Raw genomic sequence first — 15,589 nt, forward strand, 5'->3', positions numbered from 1 at the left:
GAAAATAGTGGGAATTCTTTTCCTGACCTATAGTGTACATGAAAGTGCACATACATTGTAAATGTGTTTGATTTATAAATTCAGCCCCAAAACTTCATTTTCTGCTGCTCAAACTCCTTGCCATGAACTGCCTACTACTCTGAGAGGGCATATTCTGCCAGACTGGGCCAACATTGCTGGAAATATCTAGAGGATGCTTCCCTCGGTCTAGCAGATTTCAGGAATAAATACTAGGAATTTGCTGTTCAGTTCTTGAAATAAGCCTGTGACAGAGCTAAGAGCATCCAGAACTGTAGATTGAGCACTAATCCATGCTCTCCTGGGCAATACCTTCTTTAGCAGTAAATTTGAGGTGTCCAGATATGAGAGATACCAAAATCTCAGAATCCTGAGATCTGTATCTTGAAAGGCCTCTTAACTGCAGATACTAGAAGGCACAATATGTGAAAGGAAACAGCAAGGAATGCTTAAGGAATAGATACAATCTCAGGATGATCAGGTTTTGGGCCTGAGTACACTTTCATTCCAGCTGTCCCTGGTGTTCCTTTTTAGCAGTAGTTTTGAGTCCTTCCTGCCAGCTTTCTCTGGGTTTTCCTACTGGAATGTCAAAATAGGTAAGATGTGCCAACTTAAGTGCTGTGAATGTCTTTGTGCATAAAGGGAGGGATGGTTAGACACCAGGCTGATAAATGAGATAGCCTTAGACTTGGCATTCATTATTGCAAGGTGGTGCTGCCATTCTTATCAGAACAGTCAGGAGAACATATGATTCTCCCATTTACTTCATCAAGAACACCATCAGGCAAGAAAACACACAATTAAAGAAAGATTGTGATCTTCACATCTTTTCATCTGGAATTCCAAATCTCCATTTTCAAATTAATTGCTTCTGGTAAACAAAAATGTTGAGAATATTTTGCTGCTCTTCCCTCTGTTCCCTGTGTAAAGAGCAAACAGAAACAGCCTATTAAATCTCAGGGTTTTCAGACTGAAATAGATTTGCCATATATTTCTGTAAAGAATCCCTAATTAGGGGAACCAAGGTTCATGTTGCCAGCATAGGACAGATGTGATTAGAATTTTCTTCCTTTTAGCAGTTCACACACTGCAGTCTGGCTTTTACAGGTTTCTTACATGATTTATAACAAAGTGGAAACTGTCTTCTCTGTGAAAGCTTTTGTTCTGGACAATGGAATAAACTAACAAGCAATTAAAAGCAGTGATGGCTTCTGTAAAATCTCTTATCATACTAAACCTAGACTTGTTCCAGTCTCATTGAGAGGTTATCTTCATTTCTGTAGGACAGGCATGTGTTTTATGGCTCAGTGACAGTTTTACCAGTCTTTCTGATTTTTTAATCAGTCTTGTGATAATTGATGTCTTATTCAGAAACCTAATTTCAAGAGAAAGCTGATCTACATGAATTTCAGGGTTTTTTTGGAGAAAATAAGGAGGTTACAGTTGTCAAGAAAAAAAGGAAAATCTCAAATTCTGTGCATGATTTTTCTTAAACATATTCCTTTATGCCATTTTGGTTCTTGCAGTCAAATTTTGGTTGCAATTTATTATCAAAGTAGCATTGCAATTCTTGAGACTATAATGTTTTATTTTCCAAATAAGTGAAGTATCATGGAACTGAAAGAACACACTGGCCTTCTTAATACATTGTGCCCAGAAAATGAAAATGTTCTTTGTCCCTCAGTGATCATTTTTAAGTGCTAGTTGAAATGAACTTAGCATTTGTAGAATTCACAGGTAGCAGGGCATGTTTCACCTGGATTTCAGAAAGGGAAAATATTACAGATGTGCTAAGCCCTCTCTAACTCCTCAGACTGTGTTCCTGCAGTTTGCAGTGAAGCATCGTGCTCAGACAGGGCAGCAGCACTCCGGGCTGGCTGTGGTGCCAATGCTGGCACCCCTCTGCGGCTAATCTCTCCATGTGGAGCTTTCCCTGGATATTTCTACCCCATTTTGAGGCTCTAGCCACTCCATTTGAACTAAAAACATACTGATAAAGCTGCTCTATTTTTGCTTCAGTCTTCAGCTCACCTGTGGCACCACTATGAGCACAGGGAAGCCTACCAGAAGCTTCTGGAGGACATCGCGGTGCTGCGGCGTTTGGCTGCCAGGCTCTCGAGCCGAGCCGAGATGGTCGGAGCCGTTCGCCAGGTGAGGGCATCCTGGTGCTTAACTCTATCCTGGATCCACAGGTTCACTCTTTTCCAGCCTGGGACAGAGGTTATATTCACCCTCTATGCTTTATTTGCCATTTTGACAGACTAAAGATGTCTGTTTTAGTGCCAAGTAACAAACACAGCATGGCAGCCAAGGAAATGCCATTCCAACAGAAGGTTTCCCTTTAAGCTATTTAACATATGTACAAGAAGAGCATATATTTTATTCAGAACTACAGCTGTATCACAAGAAACTAATTTCAAATCAGTGCAGCACAAATAAGAAAACTTTTCTGGGTCAAAAAACTAATTCAGTCATCTGCCTTTGGCAATAGCTTTGTCAATTACAAAGAGTATGAGAACAGAGTGAGTATAAATAAGAACACATCAACACCCTCCCAGATTCCAGAATGTTCCCTCTGCTTTCTAAAGTAACCAGGCTGATGCCAGTGACTAAGACCTTTGAGGGTTTGAAAACAAATGTGGTATACCACATAAGCAATCAGATAGGCACACAGGCAGGGTGTATGAATATATGCCAAAATAAATGATTATATTCTGTGAAGTGCATATGAATTGGCACTTTATTCTAACTATCTTAGGAATTTTCAGTCGTGGAGTCACCAATACTTCCTTAAGAACAGCAACTCCAGATTTAGCCCTGACATGGAGCATACATATAGAGGCAAAATATTTGTTGGAGATGTGTAGAGGTTACCTGGGTATTTCCTTCTTTTCTTCCTTAGGAAAAGCGTATGTCAAAGGCAACAGAAGTAATGATGCAGTATGTGGAAAATCTGAAAAGAACATATGAAAAGGATCATGCTGAACTGATGGAGTTCAAGAAACTTGCCAATCAGAATTCCAGCAGAAGCTATGGTGCATCTGGTAAAGAAAAATAAAAATTTAAGGGTTTATCTTGCCTCTAATTCAGAGAGATGTTGGTGCTATTAACAATTTAAAGTAAATTATTGTGAAATCTGTTCATGAAGTTCTGATCTACAGGAGTAGATTTTTAAAAGTTACAGTAATAAGTTAAAATGTTTCATATGAACCATAATTAATGCTATAGTACAGTAATTTGAAATCACTATCACTTATCAAATTCTAATGAGGTCCAATCACATTTTCTCGTGGCCTCTTGCAAATCCATGTACCCTGCACAGTTTTAATGTAACTACCTTTTAAGTCCAGATGATGGCAAAATTTCATTATTAAAAACAGTTTTCTTTTTGCAACATTTTGTTTCCTTTCTTTTGCTGAAAACTGAAATATGAGAATTTTCCTTTGCAAGAACTTGTGTATGGAGGCCAATAGTGGGCTTTTTGCCTGATTCAGTGAAAATAGTAATGATTTGACTATTTGCAATTATTTCAAATTTCTTGTGCAGGTGTAATTGAGAAGAAATGTAGTATTTCATGTATGACAAAACTATATGAATAAATACATGGTCACTTACAGACCCTGTGTAAATATACAGTATCTGAGTTTGAAATATAAGCAAGAGCTCTATTAATATTACTTAGAGATACTCACATAGTCTAAGACTGTTCTTTGTCTTTGTTTCTGTGCAGAAGATGGGGTTCCTCGTTCATCTAGATCCGTGTCTCTCACTGTTGGAAAGGTATTTCTACAATATAAAGAAAACAAACATTTTTTGTTTGTGAAATTTCTTTGTCTACATGCACTCAGCTCTTTAGGCTGTGCTCAAAACAGTGCTGGTAACCTCTCAATATCATTCATGCAATTCAGTGCATGGGCTTTGCAATTTTGGATACATAATTTAGTATGACTTTGTGCAATAATGGTTGTGCCTGATGTGAAACTCCAGTCTTTTATTTCTACAAAACTTCCAAGTCTATCACAAAACTTGCTAAAACAGCCAGTGATTTGGGAGGCATGAGTCCCAGTATGACCATGATGAATTTTGGTGATCAGGTGCATTATACTCAGTCTGCTGTTTATTTTCATGCTGTTTATTTTCATACTCTTATTTGACTGGGTTGTAGTTTTTTTAGGTTTAGTTTATTCCTGCCACCTCTGAGTGCTGGATATAAAGAATTACAGCACGGAGTATGCTGAGGGCAAGACGGGATTTCAGAATGAGAACCCCATAGGTTGAAGCAGAGGTCTCAAAAAAAGACTAAATTTAACAGGGACAAGTCCAAATGATAAAGAAGGGGATAAAGAGAACCCAAACACTAGAATGGAATGCCTACCAATGCTGCAGACTTCCCAGTCTTTTCAGGAGCACATTAAATAAAACTGTCATTACTGAACAGATATGGTTTGTTTTGTCTAGAACCAGAATCATGGAGTGACTCCTAAGTATTCAATAAGCCTGTGTTTAACTCCTTTCCTGTAAAGTTGCATAGGGCTGGATCTTAAAAGTGTTTTTATATGCACTAAAACAAAGCTGTTGAATGCTATAAGTGTTTTGATGTTTTTACTCAGTTGGAAGCATAGATTTTATATAGATTTTATAGGATGAAGCATTTGGCTACTTACCAAATGTCAGAAAAAATATACAGAATCTGTACTTGAGCTAGAATATATTGTTACAGTTAGCATGTGTTTGTCATAAGAAAGAATTTTTTATGATCTTTGGGAAATATAAGCAGTGTTGCATGATGCTATCTAACAATTCAGGGCTGGGAGAGAAGAGGCTGCTCTTTTGTGGAAGGAATGGATGTTTTTGTTTCAGTAAATTATAATTAATAGATTTACATTTAATTAATATATCATAGTAGGTACAGTATATGATAATATGTGCATAGCAAGATAAGAGTTTAATGTGTGACTTCATTATTTCCAGCCAATGTGACACTGGCACTTTCCCCAGTATTCATTATGCATCTGCTTTAATCAAAGATAAAGGCCTATGATAAGAGTGGACAATAAAAACTCAGAACATTTCTGTTGTGTGATTTACCCTGCTGGGCTTTCAGTATGGAGGGAAAAGAGCAGCATCTCTGTGCCACACCTCATTTTACATTAAGCACTTACCATATCAGGCAGTACAACATGAATTTCTGGGGAAAACCATGACCTTTTATTTTACTTTTACTTCCAACTCTCCTTACCCCAAAGGGGACACTGACCTACATCTTTGCCACACAAATTAACCCACAGAACTGTTCTTCATTCTGTCTTGTATGGTAGAAAAAATAATTGTTGTTTCCACCAGAATATGCCTCGGAGGAGAGTCAGTGTTGCGGTTGTTCCTAAATTTAACTCTTTGAACATTCCTGGTCAGTCACCCACAGCTTCACCTATACCTTCAATGCCATCCCTGGTAAGTGAAACCCATATTTTAAATTTAGCAGTTTTTGTCTAAACCACTTTTGCATAGGGGCAAGCCACATTTATGTAAAATGGAAGCTTTTTCATTGGTTTAACTTGTTTTGACTCCATCCTAGTGAAGGGGATGGACAGAGAGAATTCCTATAGTGTTAGGGGATATCACAATCTACCTCCATGAATGATCCCTTTGGGAGCAGCTGAATAGGGCAGGCTACTGATTCATGGGTATTGGACATTAGTGAGGCAATTTGCCTTTTAATCTGAAGTAACATTCAGGAAAGAAATAGTGGAAATAGTTGTCCACTGTAGGAGAGAAATTTTAACCAGAAACCACAGAACACTGCTGGACTGCTGTTCTTCATTTTCAAAAGTCCACTGAACAGAAATAAATGTAATTAATGTACAGAAATGTACATGGTAGCAATTTAGAGGTTCTGTGATTATCTGGGATCAGTAGAGCCATCAGTCTCTATATTGAATTTTTGCTTGTAAAACTTAAATAAATTAAATAAAACTCTAATTTGAACATAATAAATCTACACAAATGCTTTGGAGAAAAACTCCAAGACCTACTCACTGTTCAGAAATGAGTTAAGATGGGACAAAAGCTTAAAGTTATGGGGTTCTTTGTTAAAAATATAGGGTTATTTAAATGAGGGTTTTGCTGAGAAGCTAAATCTGTTTCTCTCTTTTACTTGTAAGAAAAGCATCTGTTTGTACAATTTATTTATTATGTATTCAGACTCAATTGTTTCAGGAACCAGGTGTGTTTGTTTGCCATGGTTTATTATGAATTATTTTTGTTTAAAATTTCCCATTGAAAACTCAGCTAATAAATTCATGTTTTTAGGATAATAGGAGAGGAACAATAGAATAATTTTACTGTTCAGTGATCAATATATGAAGGAGAACATTTTCTGGGGAAAAATAAATAGGGTAGAAGGAAATGTCAGAGAAACTTCTTAGTATGCAAGTCCATTGTTTACTCTGGTTAATGGGAGCAAGGTGGAAGCACCATATTAAAGATACTTTGCTTGTGAGTGTGGGAAGGAAACCTAAGCATCACACTGCCTTTGTCATTTTATTGATCACTCATTTGAAATTAATTAATGAATTTTAATTGGTATTTAATCATTTAGTCATGAATGTTAACTAATTAATGAATGAAACATTTATTGTTGTGTTTTACTTACAGTCTGAATCACCCAGTAATGGAAGGAGCAACCTAACATCTACTCCTGCTCTGGCAGCACTTCTAGAAAAGTGAGTTTTGTCTAGGTTGTCTCAGTACCAATTAAATGCTAATACTAAATGGTAATTTAAAGAATCACATTTTGAAATACTGATATCACACTACTATACTATCACTAAATAGTGATATTACTACTACTTGTTAGAATGCTTTAAACATGAAAATTAAAAGCTTTCAGAGCGTACACTACAGAATATTGATTACAGAATATTTTAGATTAGTGCTGAGGCAGGACAAAATTTATCTTATATTTTTGTTTTACCTTGTTCTTTACAAAGAATGTAAATATGCAACAACTGAGAAAACAAAAATGGGAAACTACAGCACTGGCTGCTACTATTCAAAAAAACTCTGCGAGATCTAGACCATATTTGGAAATTCTGTGAGAAAATACAACAACCAAAAAAACCTTATCAATATTTGACACCTAAGAAAACAAATTTTGTTACTGAGTAACAGAGGCAGAACTTGAAATTCAAGTTTGAGCATAAATTGTGTGTGCATGGGCCAGCTGGTCTAGTAGTGTAGAATTACTTAGACCAGCACAGTTTTGTATGTTTAAGCACTTCAGGCTTATACTCATGGTTTGTTTAAAGTCCAAGTGAAAATAATGTCTACTGTAAACATGACTTGAAAGAAAGTCCATTGCTCAATGATGGTGTCAATCAGGCTGAACTATTTCAGTGCCAGGAAAATAAGGCCTGCAAAAAGGGTGATATTCCAGAAGTTGAAAAGGGATCCATTGTTGAGCTTATTAAACCTTGACTTTGATATATCTGCTATGTCTCAATCACTTAAACTCTATGTCCCTGATAAAACAAATTCCAGAAGAGCACTGCAGGAAGACAGCAATATAAGACAGCTTGTCTTCAGGCTAAATGCTCCAAACTTTTACTTGAGAAAAGTGAGGTATGTGTATTTTTTTTCAACCTGTGCATCAGTTCAGCATATAAAATCAGCACAGGAGAACACTTAAAAGGTAAATAAAAACAATGTTTTGTTGAATTAGTATTTGACATCACTTCTGTTATGTTCCTCTTATGTAGCAGGTTACAATTTCTAAGATGATATTTAGAAAGTTGAGGGAAATGTTTTCATGAATAGCAAATAAATGTCATGGATGAACCAGGAAACAAAGGCTATTTTTTTTCTTTTTTATAGAAGAATAAAAATTATAGTTTTCTTACCTTAGAAACATAATAATTACTGTTCTTTAATCACAGGACCCTGAAACTAATATTTTTCTTGGTGTTTAATTTTTTTTCTTTTGTAAGACATTTAATTTCTCCAATGTACATTAAAAAAGACAAATCATGACTCACAAAATTGCAGCTCCAAATACAACACATTTCTGTGATGTTATTTTTTATTTGTCTGCTTCTTTTGTCTTGGCAGTGGGAAGTCAAGTGGAGAGCCTGACTGTGAAACTTCAACTTCTGTGCTGACACAGAGTGGGTTGGAAGAGATCAGTCCTGAAACTAAAGCCAAGATAGAAGAGGAAGCCTATAACAAGGGGTGAGAATATTTTTTGTGTTCTAAATCTGTAAATATGTGCTACCAGATGAGGACATATATTTTTTAAATTTATTTTTAAATACAATAGTTATGTTGTTGGTGTCACAAAGTGCTTTACACAGCATGTTTTGGAGCAATTAAAAACTTTGGGATCTGTTGCTGAATGTCAAGCAAAGAATTTTGTATTATCTGAAGAGTGAGACAAATTTTGATCCTCTCCTGCAGAATCCAGCATGCCATCTGACTTTAGCATTGAATTGCATTTATTCTCCAGGACAAAAAGAAGTGTACAGAGGATATTCAAAATGATGGAATGTTATAGAAGAATGTTTACTGACTCCTTTACAATAGACAGAAATTGTTCTCTGTGGAGAACAATCTCTTTTTTTATTTAAAATTATAAATTTGGTATCAGCTTTAATATAATCCTCTGTTCAGGAAGGGTGGCTGTGTGCCTTACTGGTGGCCTTCAGCCAGTTTTTACTCTTGTTCAAGTGCTGCAATACTGCTACTTGAGTTTTATTACATATAACAAAACATAAAGCTAATTTTTCATTAAACAAGATCGTGCTTATACAACATTCTAGACTAAGAAATAAATGTTTTGTCTGATAAAGATATCAGGAAGCCTTGAAGAAAACCAAAGAACTTCAGGAACTGAAGGAAGAAGATGAAGAGACACCCAAAGAAAGTCACGATGAACATGAAGAAAGTGAAAATGAAGATGAAATAAAAAACCTGAAAAGCAGGTGAGACAGTGGTGTAATATGTCCATACAAGAGGGGCCACTTTTTTCTACTTGTGGTACCCAAGCAAGTGTTTTATACTATCATTTTGGCATGTTTTCCTCCTGGGGAAGCATATTGAAATAATAATATTTTCACAGAAAGTAAAATTTCAAGACGGTGTCGTTGCAAAACGCAAACTCTTGATTTTGATATTTCAGTTAAAGCTGTATGTTGACATCAGGATGCTTCATCTTGATGGGCTTTGGTTCTGATTTGAGATAAAAGAATGCTCCATAACAGTTCCTTAGATGCCAAAATGTATCCCTCTATGGATATGTACTGCCTCATAAAGGTTGTAATTCAGGAACCTGAATTAGTGCCATTCCTGTCACTAGACTGACACTGCATCCATCTGTACCTTACAGAGGAATTGAATGCTGGCCAAAGCAAATGTGATCCCAGGTAAGGCTGGGATCCTTACCTAATCCAGAAGAATTAATTTCCACTCCATAACTGTTATAGCTATAAACATCTGTTGATTTGAGATTTCAACCACCTTCAGAGAGCAGCCATCTCATTAGTCATGACACTCTTGGAAAGAAATGTTTACCACATATTCCAGTGTTTAATTTAGTTGATCAAAGTATGAACAGTGCAGAATTTTGCATGATATCAAGGTCTGAGATTTGCCAGCTGAGAGGTGGGAGAAATAGGAGTCAAGCTTACAGTCTCCAGCTGTCTCACAAATTTTACTCATACAGAATATATCAAGTTGGAATATCTGAGTATACAGCTCTTCATGAAAGAACTTTACAGTTTGATTCTTCTTTGACAAGGTGTTTGTATTGGGAAAAAAGATGGTGCACCACCTATGACACCTTTCAAATATAAAAGCTTAAGGTAATAAATTTGCATTTGATTAATTTATAATAGTTTTCTTTTCATTTTACAGCAGACTTGAAGTCATCATTAATTATTTATATATCCTGTACCCCAAACTGTGCAAACACTGGAATGTGATGTGGCTTGTAGTGGCTGCAATAGTCATTTTTGCTGTGGTGTTGGGGATCTACCATTCCTACAACTCCTGTGATGAAAAGTCAGAGGCACCTGAAGGGAAGGCCAGCTGTTCTGCAGCCCATCAGTATTCCTGGTGGAACTCAGGACTCCGACAGGAGCAACGCACGGAATAACAGAGGAACAACCACGCCCTCATGGTCCCTGAGCAAGTTTGTGTATCAGAGCACTGTTGTTAAAGGTAGTGTTTAGTCATCCCTGTGGCTGTTCCACGTGATCCCTTAGGCAAGGGAGTTACTTCACACCACCAGCTTTGGGATACGTGGTGAGCATCCCTTGCCAAAATGCCAATCTGATAAATAATCCTGTCTGTCCTCTTATTGTAAAGGACTCATACAAATAAAGTAGTGTTGAATCATGGTAAGGTTGTGGCAGTAATCAGCAACCTGCAAGACATTTAAAAAAATTATTTGCACAGGATATTGACATTTTGAAGACCATTATAAAATCTGCATTTGCAGTTAGTGCTTTACTTTGCATTTCCTGAATTTATTGTTGATTGTTGAAGTACTAATTGCATTTAAGTCCTTTGGGTTTTAAGTGTCTAATTAATTTCTTTATTCATGACTATTCGGTAGAAATAGAAACACTTCCTTGGAAGAATAGAATTATATTCTAAGACCAAATGCCTTGCTGCTAAAGTAATTTTATAAGAGGAATTATCTATATGATTATTTAAATGGAATGCTAAGTACATGCATAGATGTGTTTTATGATATACATTAAGAATGGGACCGCCACTCTTTTTAAAATGGGATACTCAACAGAACCTAAAATGGGGTCTAGGTGGCACAGCTGATATCATCCAGTAAGTCTGGGAACTTCTGATATATGAAAGTTCCCAAAAATTTATGTATGCTACTCAGAGTCAGTACTGGTTACAGCCAAAACTGGTAGCTGCCTGGAAGGGTCCATGTGCTACCCAAGCCCAAAACACAGCAATCTTGGGCATGGAAAGCAATCTTCAATTCTATATTGAAAAAGAAAACAAAAGCTCTTCAAGCCTCTGTATAGAGGTGACTCTGCCCTCCTGCTACCACTGGAAATAGGAATTCTTTCTGCAGCAGGAACAGAGTTCTGAGGGCAGCCAGAACCCACCCAGTGCCTACATGAACCAGGCCATGGTAGCAGTGAGGGCTTAGGAGAGCTCACTGCATGTTTTCAGTAGTTCATTTTCAGAATCTGATGCCAAGACCAAAACTGATTTGATATACTTCCAAAGCTGAGCTACCACATCAGGCTAGAATAATTTTTTGCACGGATTTTTTGCCAGTTCTGCCTATTTGGGAGTTTGTCAGTTCTGACACAAGAATGCGAAAGCTGAAATTTTTGGACAAGCAGTTTGAAAATGGTGAAGCCATTACCTGTACAAAACCCAGCACCTAGGGCTGAGACCAAAATGTGTGTCACTGGAGCTGTGCCATTTGTACCTGCTGAACGTCTCTTCTGAAGGAAGGTGAACCATATTTTTCTTTCCAAAGCTACAGCCACAACAAAAGCCACAGCAAATCCAGTGTGACACTCCATTGCACTCCTGTCCTGCATTCTCCTAGCATTTTCTGATTGAGAAATGGGTCTGTTTTCCAACAGAAGGATAAGAGTGTTATGAAGTACTGTAATTTCAGTTCCGATGCAGTCAATATTGTCCTGTCCTCTTTTGGAGGAAACACTGAACCTCAAGCTAACTGTCAAAGAAAACAGGTTTCTAACTCAGTCAGAAATTTAATTCACATATCTGGCACTAGTGACGAGTATCCTGCTGGTGAATTTTTGTTTGCCACGTGTTTCTTAGAAGACATTTATACGGAGAAAGCAAAAAAAAAAAAAAAAGCAAAAAAAAAAAAAAGCAGACCATTACCACCTTTTTTTTTGGGGGGGTGGAGAGTGGGGAAGGGAGTCTATAAGAAATTAGGAGGTTTTGGGTTTCTTTTTAAGTATCTATATTGAGGAATAGTGTGCTTAAGGAAGTTCAAAAAGGATAATGGGAAAGTGTGATTTGGTCTAAAATTGCAATTGGTAAAGAATAAGACAGGAGGTTTCTTGCAAATTACTTGGAATCTGCTTGGTTCAGTTAGGATTTCTGACTGTGAAGAACTACTGTGACCTTTCATGTACTTTCAGTATTTGAAGAAACTTGTCAATTGTTGCTTGAATACTTCTTTACTAAAATCAGCTTCTTTAACTTAATATTCTTTACAAATAACAGTGATAACTTAATAAGGCAATAAAATGGAAGGAAAATACTCCTAAATATTATTCAGATTTCTCTATGCCAAAAATTATGACACATATTTATGTGATTGTGGAAATGTTAGGCTGTACTGAAGAAAAATAATTAACAGTGCCTATAATTGAATTAATTTGCTTTTATTAACATCGGCACTGTTGTGAGTCCAACAACTTATTTTAAGTACACATAGAAAGTTATTGATATCAACAGGACTCTCTAATTGCTTAGTGTTAAGCATGTGAAAAGGTCTTTTTGGTCAGTGGGTGAATGAGGTCTCCATCATCTCCTAAAATCCAGCACACTGCCTTTTTGTGGTATAAGTGCAAAGGGACAATTCCCAGAAGTAGTTGTATTGATTTGAACTGAACTACTTGTATATCTGAGGCAAGTATAATTTAGCCACAAATGAACTGAAAGAGGCAAGAGATTTTAATGGAGGTGCAAAAATAAAGATGAAGTTTACTAAAAAAAAAAAAAAAAATTGATCTTTTTATAACTACTTTGAACAAACTATCCACTAAAAATAACAAACCACAATGACTAACAGCACACTAAACAGCTATGCTTATATTTTTCAGTTATTTAATTTAAACACCTTTTGTTTAATAGCAAACTAGATTAAGCTCAAAAATATTCTAAATATAATTTTATCTGCTGGATATTAGTTTGCTTTATCTGGAGAAAAAAAAGCCAAACAACCTCTTCTGTGTTCAAAGATCACATCAGATAACAAGAAACAGACCTATTATTTATGCTATTCCCACTGAAATAGTTTTCTTGAGGTGCAATATTTATTTTTCTGCTTTAACAAGACACATTTATGGTTTCTCCTGCACAGCACTAATGTTTCTAGCAAAAGGAATTTCAAAAGGGCACTATTTTTGTGTATCATATTTAAATTTGTAATATTGTAAGATTTTGCACAAGTGTGCTGGTATTGTACTGTATAGTATCACATACTTGAGTTTTGAAATAAAATTATGGTTTCAAAGTCCTCAATGTTTTTTACCTTAAAGATTTGGGGTGCTCTGTCTGCATATTGATGGCCGTGTCCTCATGAAGTAAGTCCTGCTTTGTCTACACTGTTACATGTTCCGAGGATCTTGCTCTTAGTCTTCCAGTTCTTCAGGAAAATGGTACAGAAGAGAAGAGCAAACTCCTGTGTCAGTGGAGAAAGTGTTTGGAAGCAGGGTCATCCCTGCCATGCCCTAGAAACCAGCTGGGAGAGGAAGCTGAAATATCCTGGAATGAGTTTAAACTCCTGCTTCAGAGGGAGGCCACGTGTCACGGAGGAGGCTGAACATGGGAAGCCACAAGGGAAATCTGTAACCTGAGGATTCTGGGCAGAAGGTCAGGAGCTTTTATTTGCTTCGTGTTCTTGTGGACTTGGGAGGTCTGGGAAATCTGGGTCTTATGGGGAGCAGACTTGCTTGACCAGCGGTAGGAGTCAGTCCTCAAGTTCTGAATCTCTGATGGTCTCTGCCAGAGGACAAACTGTGGGACATCAACAACCTGGAAAGGAACTACTGTTTCCATGGAAAACCCCTGATATTTGTATTTTCTACATGAAATTTTTTGTTGTTGTTGCCTCTACTGTTGTTTGGGTTTCAAGGTTCCTTTTGAAATTACTGTAGAGAATTGTTACGTGTGTTCTGCCTTGTCAAAAGTTTTCGATTTAGCAACCCTCATCAGCATTTTAAAACGCGCTGACATAATGAGCTGGGAATTTTTCATATCGGTTACAGTAAGTATTTAGGTCAAAGATTAATCATTCAGTATATTTCTGCTTTTTCTTTACCACACTGATTATGAAGAAGACACACCAAAAGGTTAAAGACCTTTTGTACTGTTGCAGTCCAGATAAGTGATCTTCCGTGCAGTTTTGGAACAGCTGAACTACAAAAAGGAAGAAACAGACAAAAACCAAAGTTATTTCAATCTTGCTTCGCCATTCTAAAATTCTTTCCTCCCTCTCCTAATCTGTAAGACCTTGTGAAGGAGCTCATAGTTTTGTTTGGTGTTACAAAGGTGTTTATTTCATTTTCACAGCTAGAAATCCTACTAAACATGAGAAGTTTGACTAAAGGACCATTGCCACGGTGAGGGTATTAGGCACAAAATGTTAAGACCCAACAATTAGCATGCAATTTTAAAATGTCAGAAACCCAGTGATTTATTAGTTTTCATGGTAGGAAATACTTAGCAGTTCAAGGTAAGCATTTTCCATGGTGAGAATTTGTTTAATGTTCTCAGTATTTTAAAGCCAAAGTCTATAGTCCATGAGAGCTACAGAATAACTAATAACTAATTTCTGCTTCTGCCTTGTAAATGTGAGTGAATCCTCTTACAGCCTTCTTCAAGTGAGCTAAGTCTGATTACAGTATCTGATGTTGGCATGGCTTTGTAGAGGCAGGTAAGTACAGCACAATAACAGAGGGAACAGAAACTGGAGCTAGAACTTTGTCTAAAGATCTCATTGAGTTTTACTGAATTCAGTTCCAAACCACAGCCAAACACAACCCAATTTGAATCTGATCATTGCTAATGGAGACATGATTTCACTGACCCCCAGCATTCTCCTCAGGCCCTGCTACAGAACACCATCTAATAACCCTGTCACATGCTGCTGCAGGAGATGTGCCTGTGCCCTGTTAAAAGTTAATGCTATCTCATGTATTAACTGGGGACTTTCTAAATGCAAACCACAGTTTAAAGAGGAAGCTTTACACCGTTACACTTGTGTTCACAGCGCCCTGAAAACAACCTGGAGACACCGGACATCTAAAAGTTTGCTGAATCACAAATTGAATGTTATGTAAGAAAATCACACTGTTGCAAAAATAAAATGACTGACACCATTCTGAACTGTAAAGCAGGTAAAGCAATTTTTCAATTAGTCTTGGCATTGGCAAGGCATCACATGGAGCCAGAGAGTGAGGCAGCAGGGGTTTCTTAGCTGAAAGAAAACTGGAACCAAAGGCATAACTCTTTAAAAACATAAAATAGTTGCAAAACATAAGGGAGTAAAGTATCTTACATGTCCATTGCCAGCAGGAAAAGAAGTGATAGGTTTATACCAGGGAATGGCTAAGTCAGGTTAGAGTAGGGAATGCCTTTGAACTGTAAAGAACAGTGAGGCACTGAACAAGAACATTAGAGGAAATGTTAGGAATCTGTCACTGGAAATCTTTGAGAACAGGTTAGACAAACATCTGTCAGGAATAACGTAGTTACAGCAGACATGACTGATACTAAAGGAATTGGCCCGTCCCTTGAGCTCCACTCTTGCTCTGTGTTTATTGGAACCTCT

At 37.0% G+C, this 15,589-nt stretch overlaps 1 protein-coding gene and 1 long non-coding RNA gene across 5 annotated transcripts in view; one reads left to right on the plus strand and one right to left on the minus strand.

Annotated features, from left to right (window-relative positions):
* IRAG1 (inositol 1,4,5-triphosphate receptor associated 1) overlaps positions 1-13,273 on the plus strand; it is a 61,379-nt gene extending 48,106 nt beyond the window's left edge. For 2 of the 3 annotated variants that reach the window (XM_014257923.2, XM_014257922.2), the window contains exons 15-22: positions 2,038-2,169; positions 2,921-3,062; positions 3,749-3,798; positions 5,362-5,469; positions 6,673-6,740; positions 8,125-8,244; positions 8,862-8,993; positions 9,925-13,273. In XM_014257923.2, coding sequence (XP_014113398.2) covers positions 2,038-2,169; positions 2,921-3,062; positions 3,749-3,798; positions 5,362-5,469; positions 6,673-6,740; positions 8,125-8,244; positions 8,862-8,993; positions 9,925-10,165 — 993 coding nt within the window. In that variant the 3' untranslated portion in view covers positions 10,166-13,273. The remainder of the gene's footprint in view (positions 1-2,037; positions 2,170-2,920; positions 3,063-3,748; positions 3,799-5,361; positions 5,470-6,672; positions 6,741-8,124; positions 8,245-8,861; positions 8,994-9,924) is intronic. The other variant, XM_088057667.1, reaches the window with a different exon arrangement.
* LOC106628494 (uncharacterized) lies at positions 4-13,608 on the minus strand. Of its 2 annotated transcripts, none has more exons than XR_001331890.2 (4): positions 13,289-13,608; positions 3,711-3,804; positions 2,893-2,971; positions 4-938 (listed from the first exon to the last, which is right to left on the minus strand). It is a non-coding gene; the product is annotated as an uncharacterized LOC106628494 (long non-coding RNA). The 2 variants fall into 2 exon arrangements; XR_015772915.1 differs by having other exon boundaries at positions 2,893-3,059.
* Positions 13,609-15,589: the final 1,981 nt, after the last annotated feature.

Source organism: Pseudopodoces humilis, chromosome 7 (genome assembly GCF_049639895.1).
Source record: "Pseudopodoces humilis isolate 2021_Gansu_Grassland_sample_001 chromosome 7, ASM4963989v1, whole genome shotgun sequence".
NCBI classification, from domain to species: domain Eukaryota; kingdom Metazoa; phylum Chordata; class Aves; order Passeriformes; family Paridae; genus Pseudopodoces; species Pseudopodoces humilis.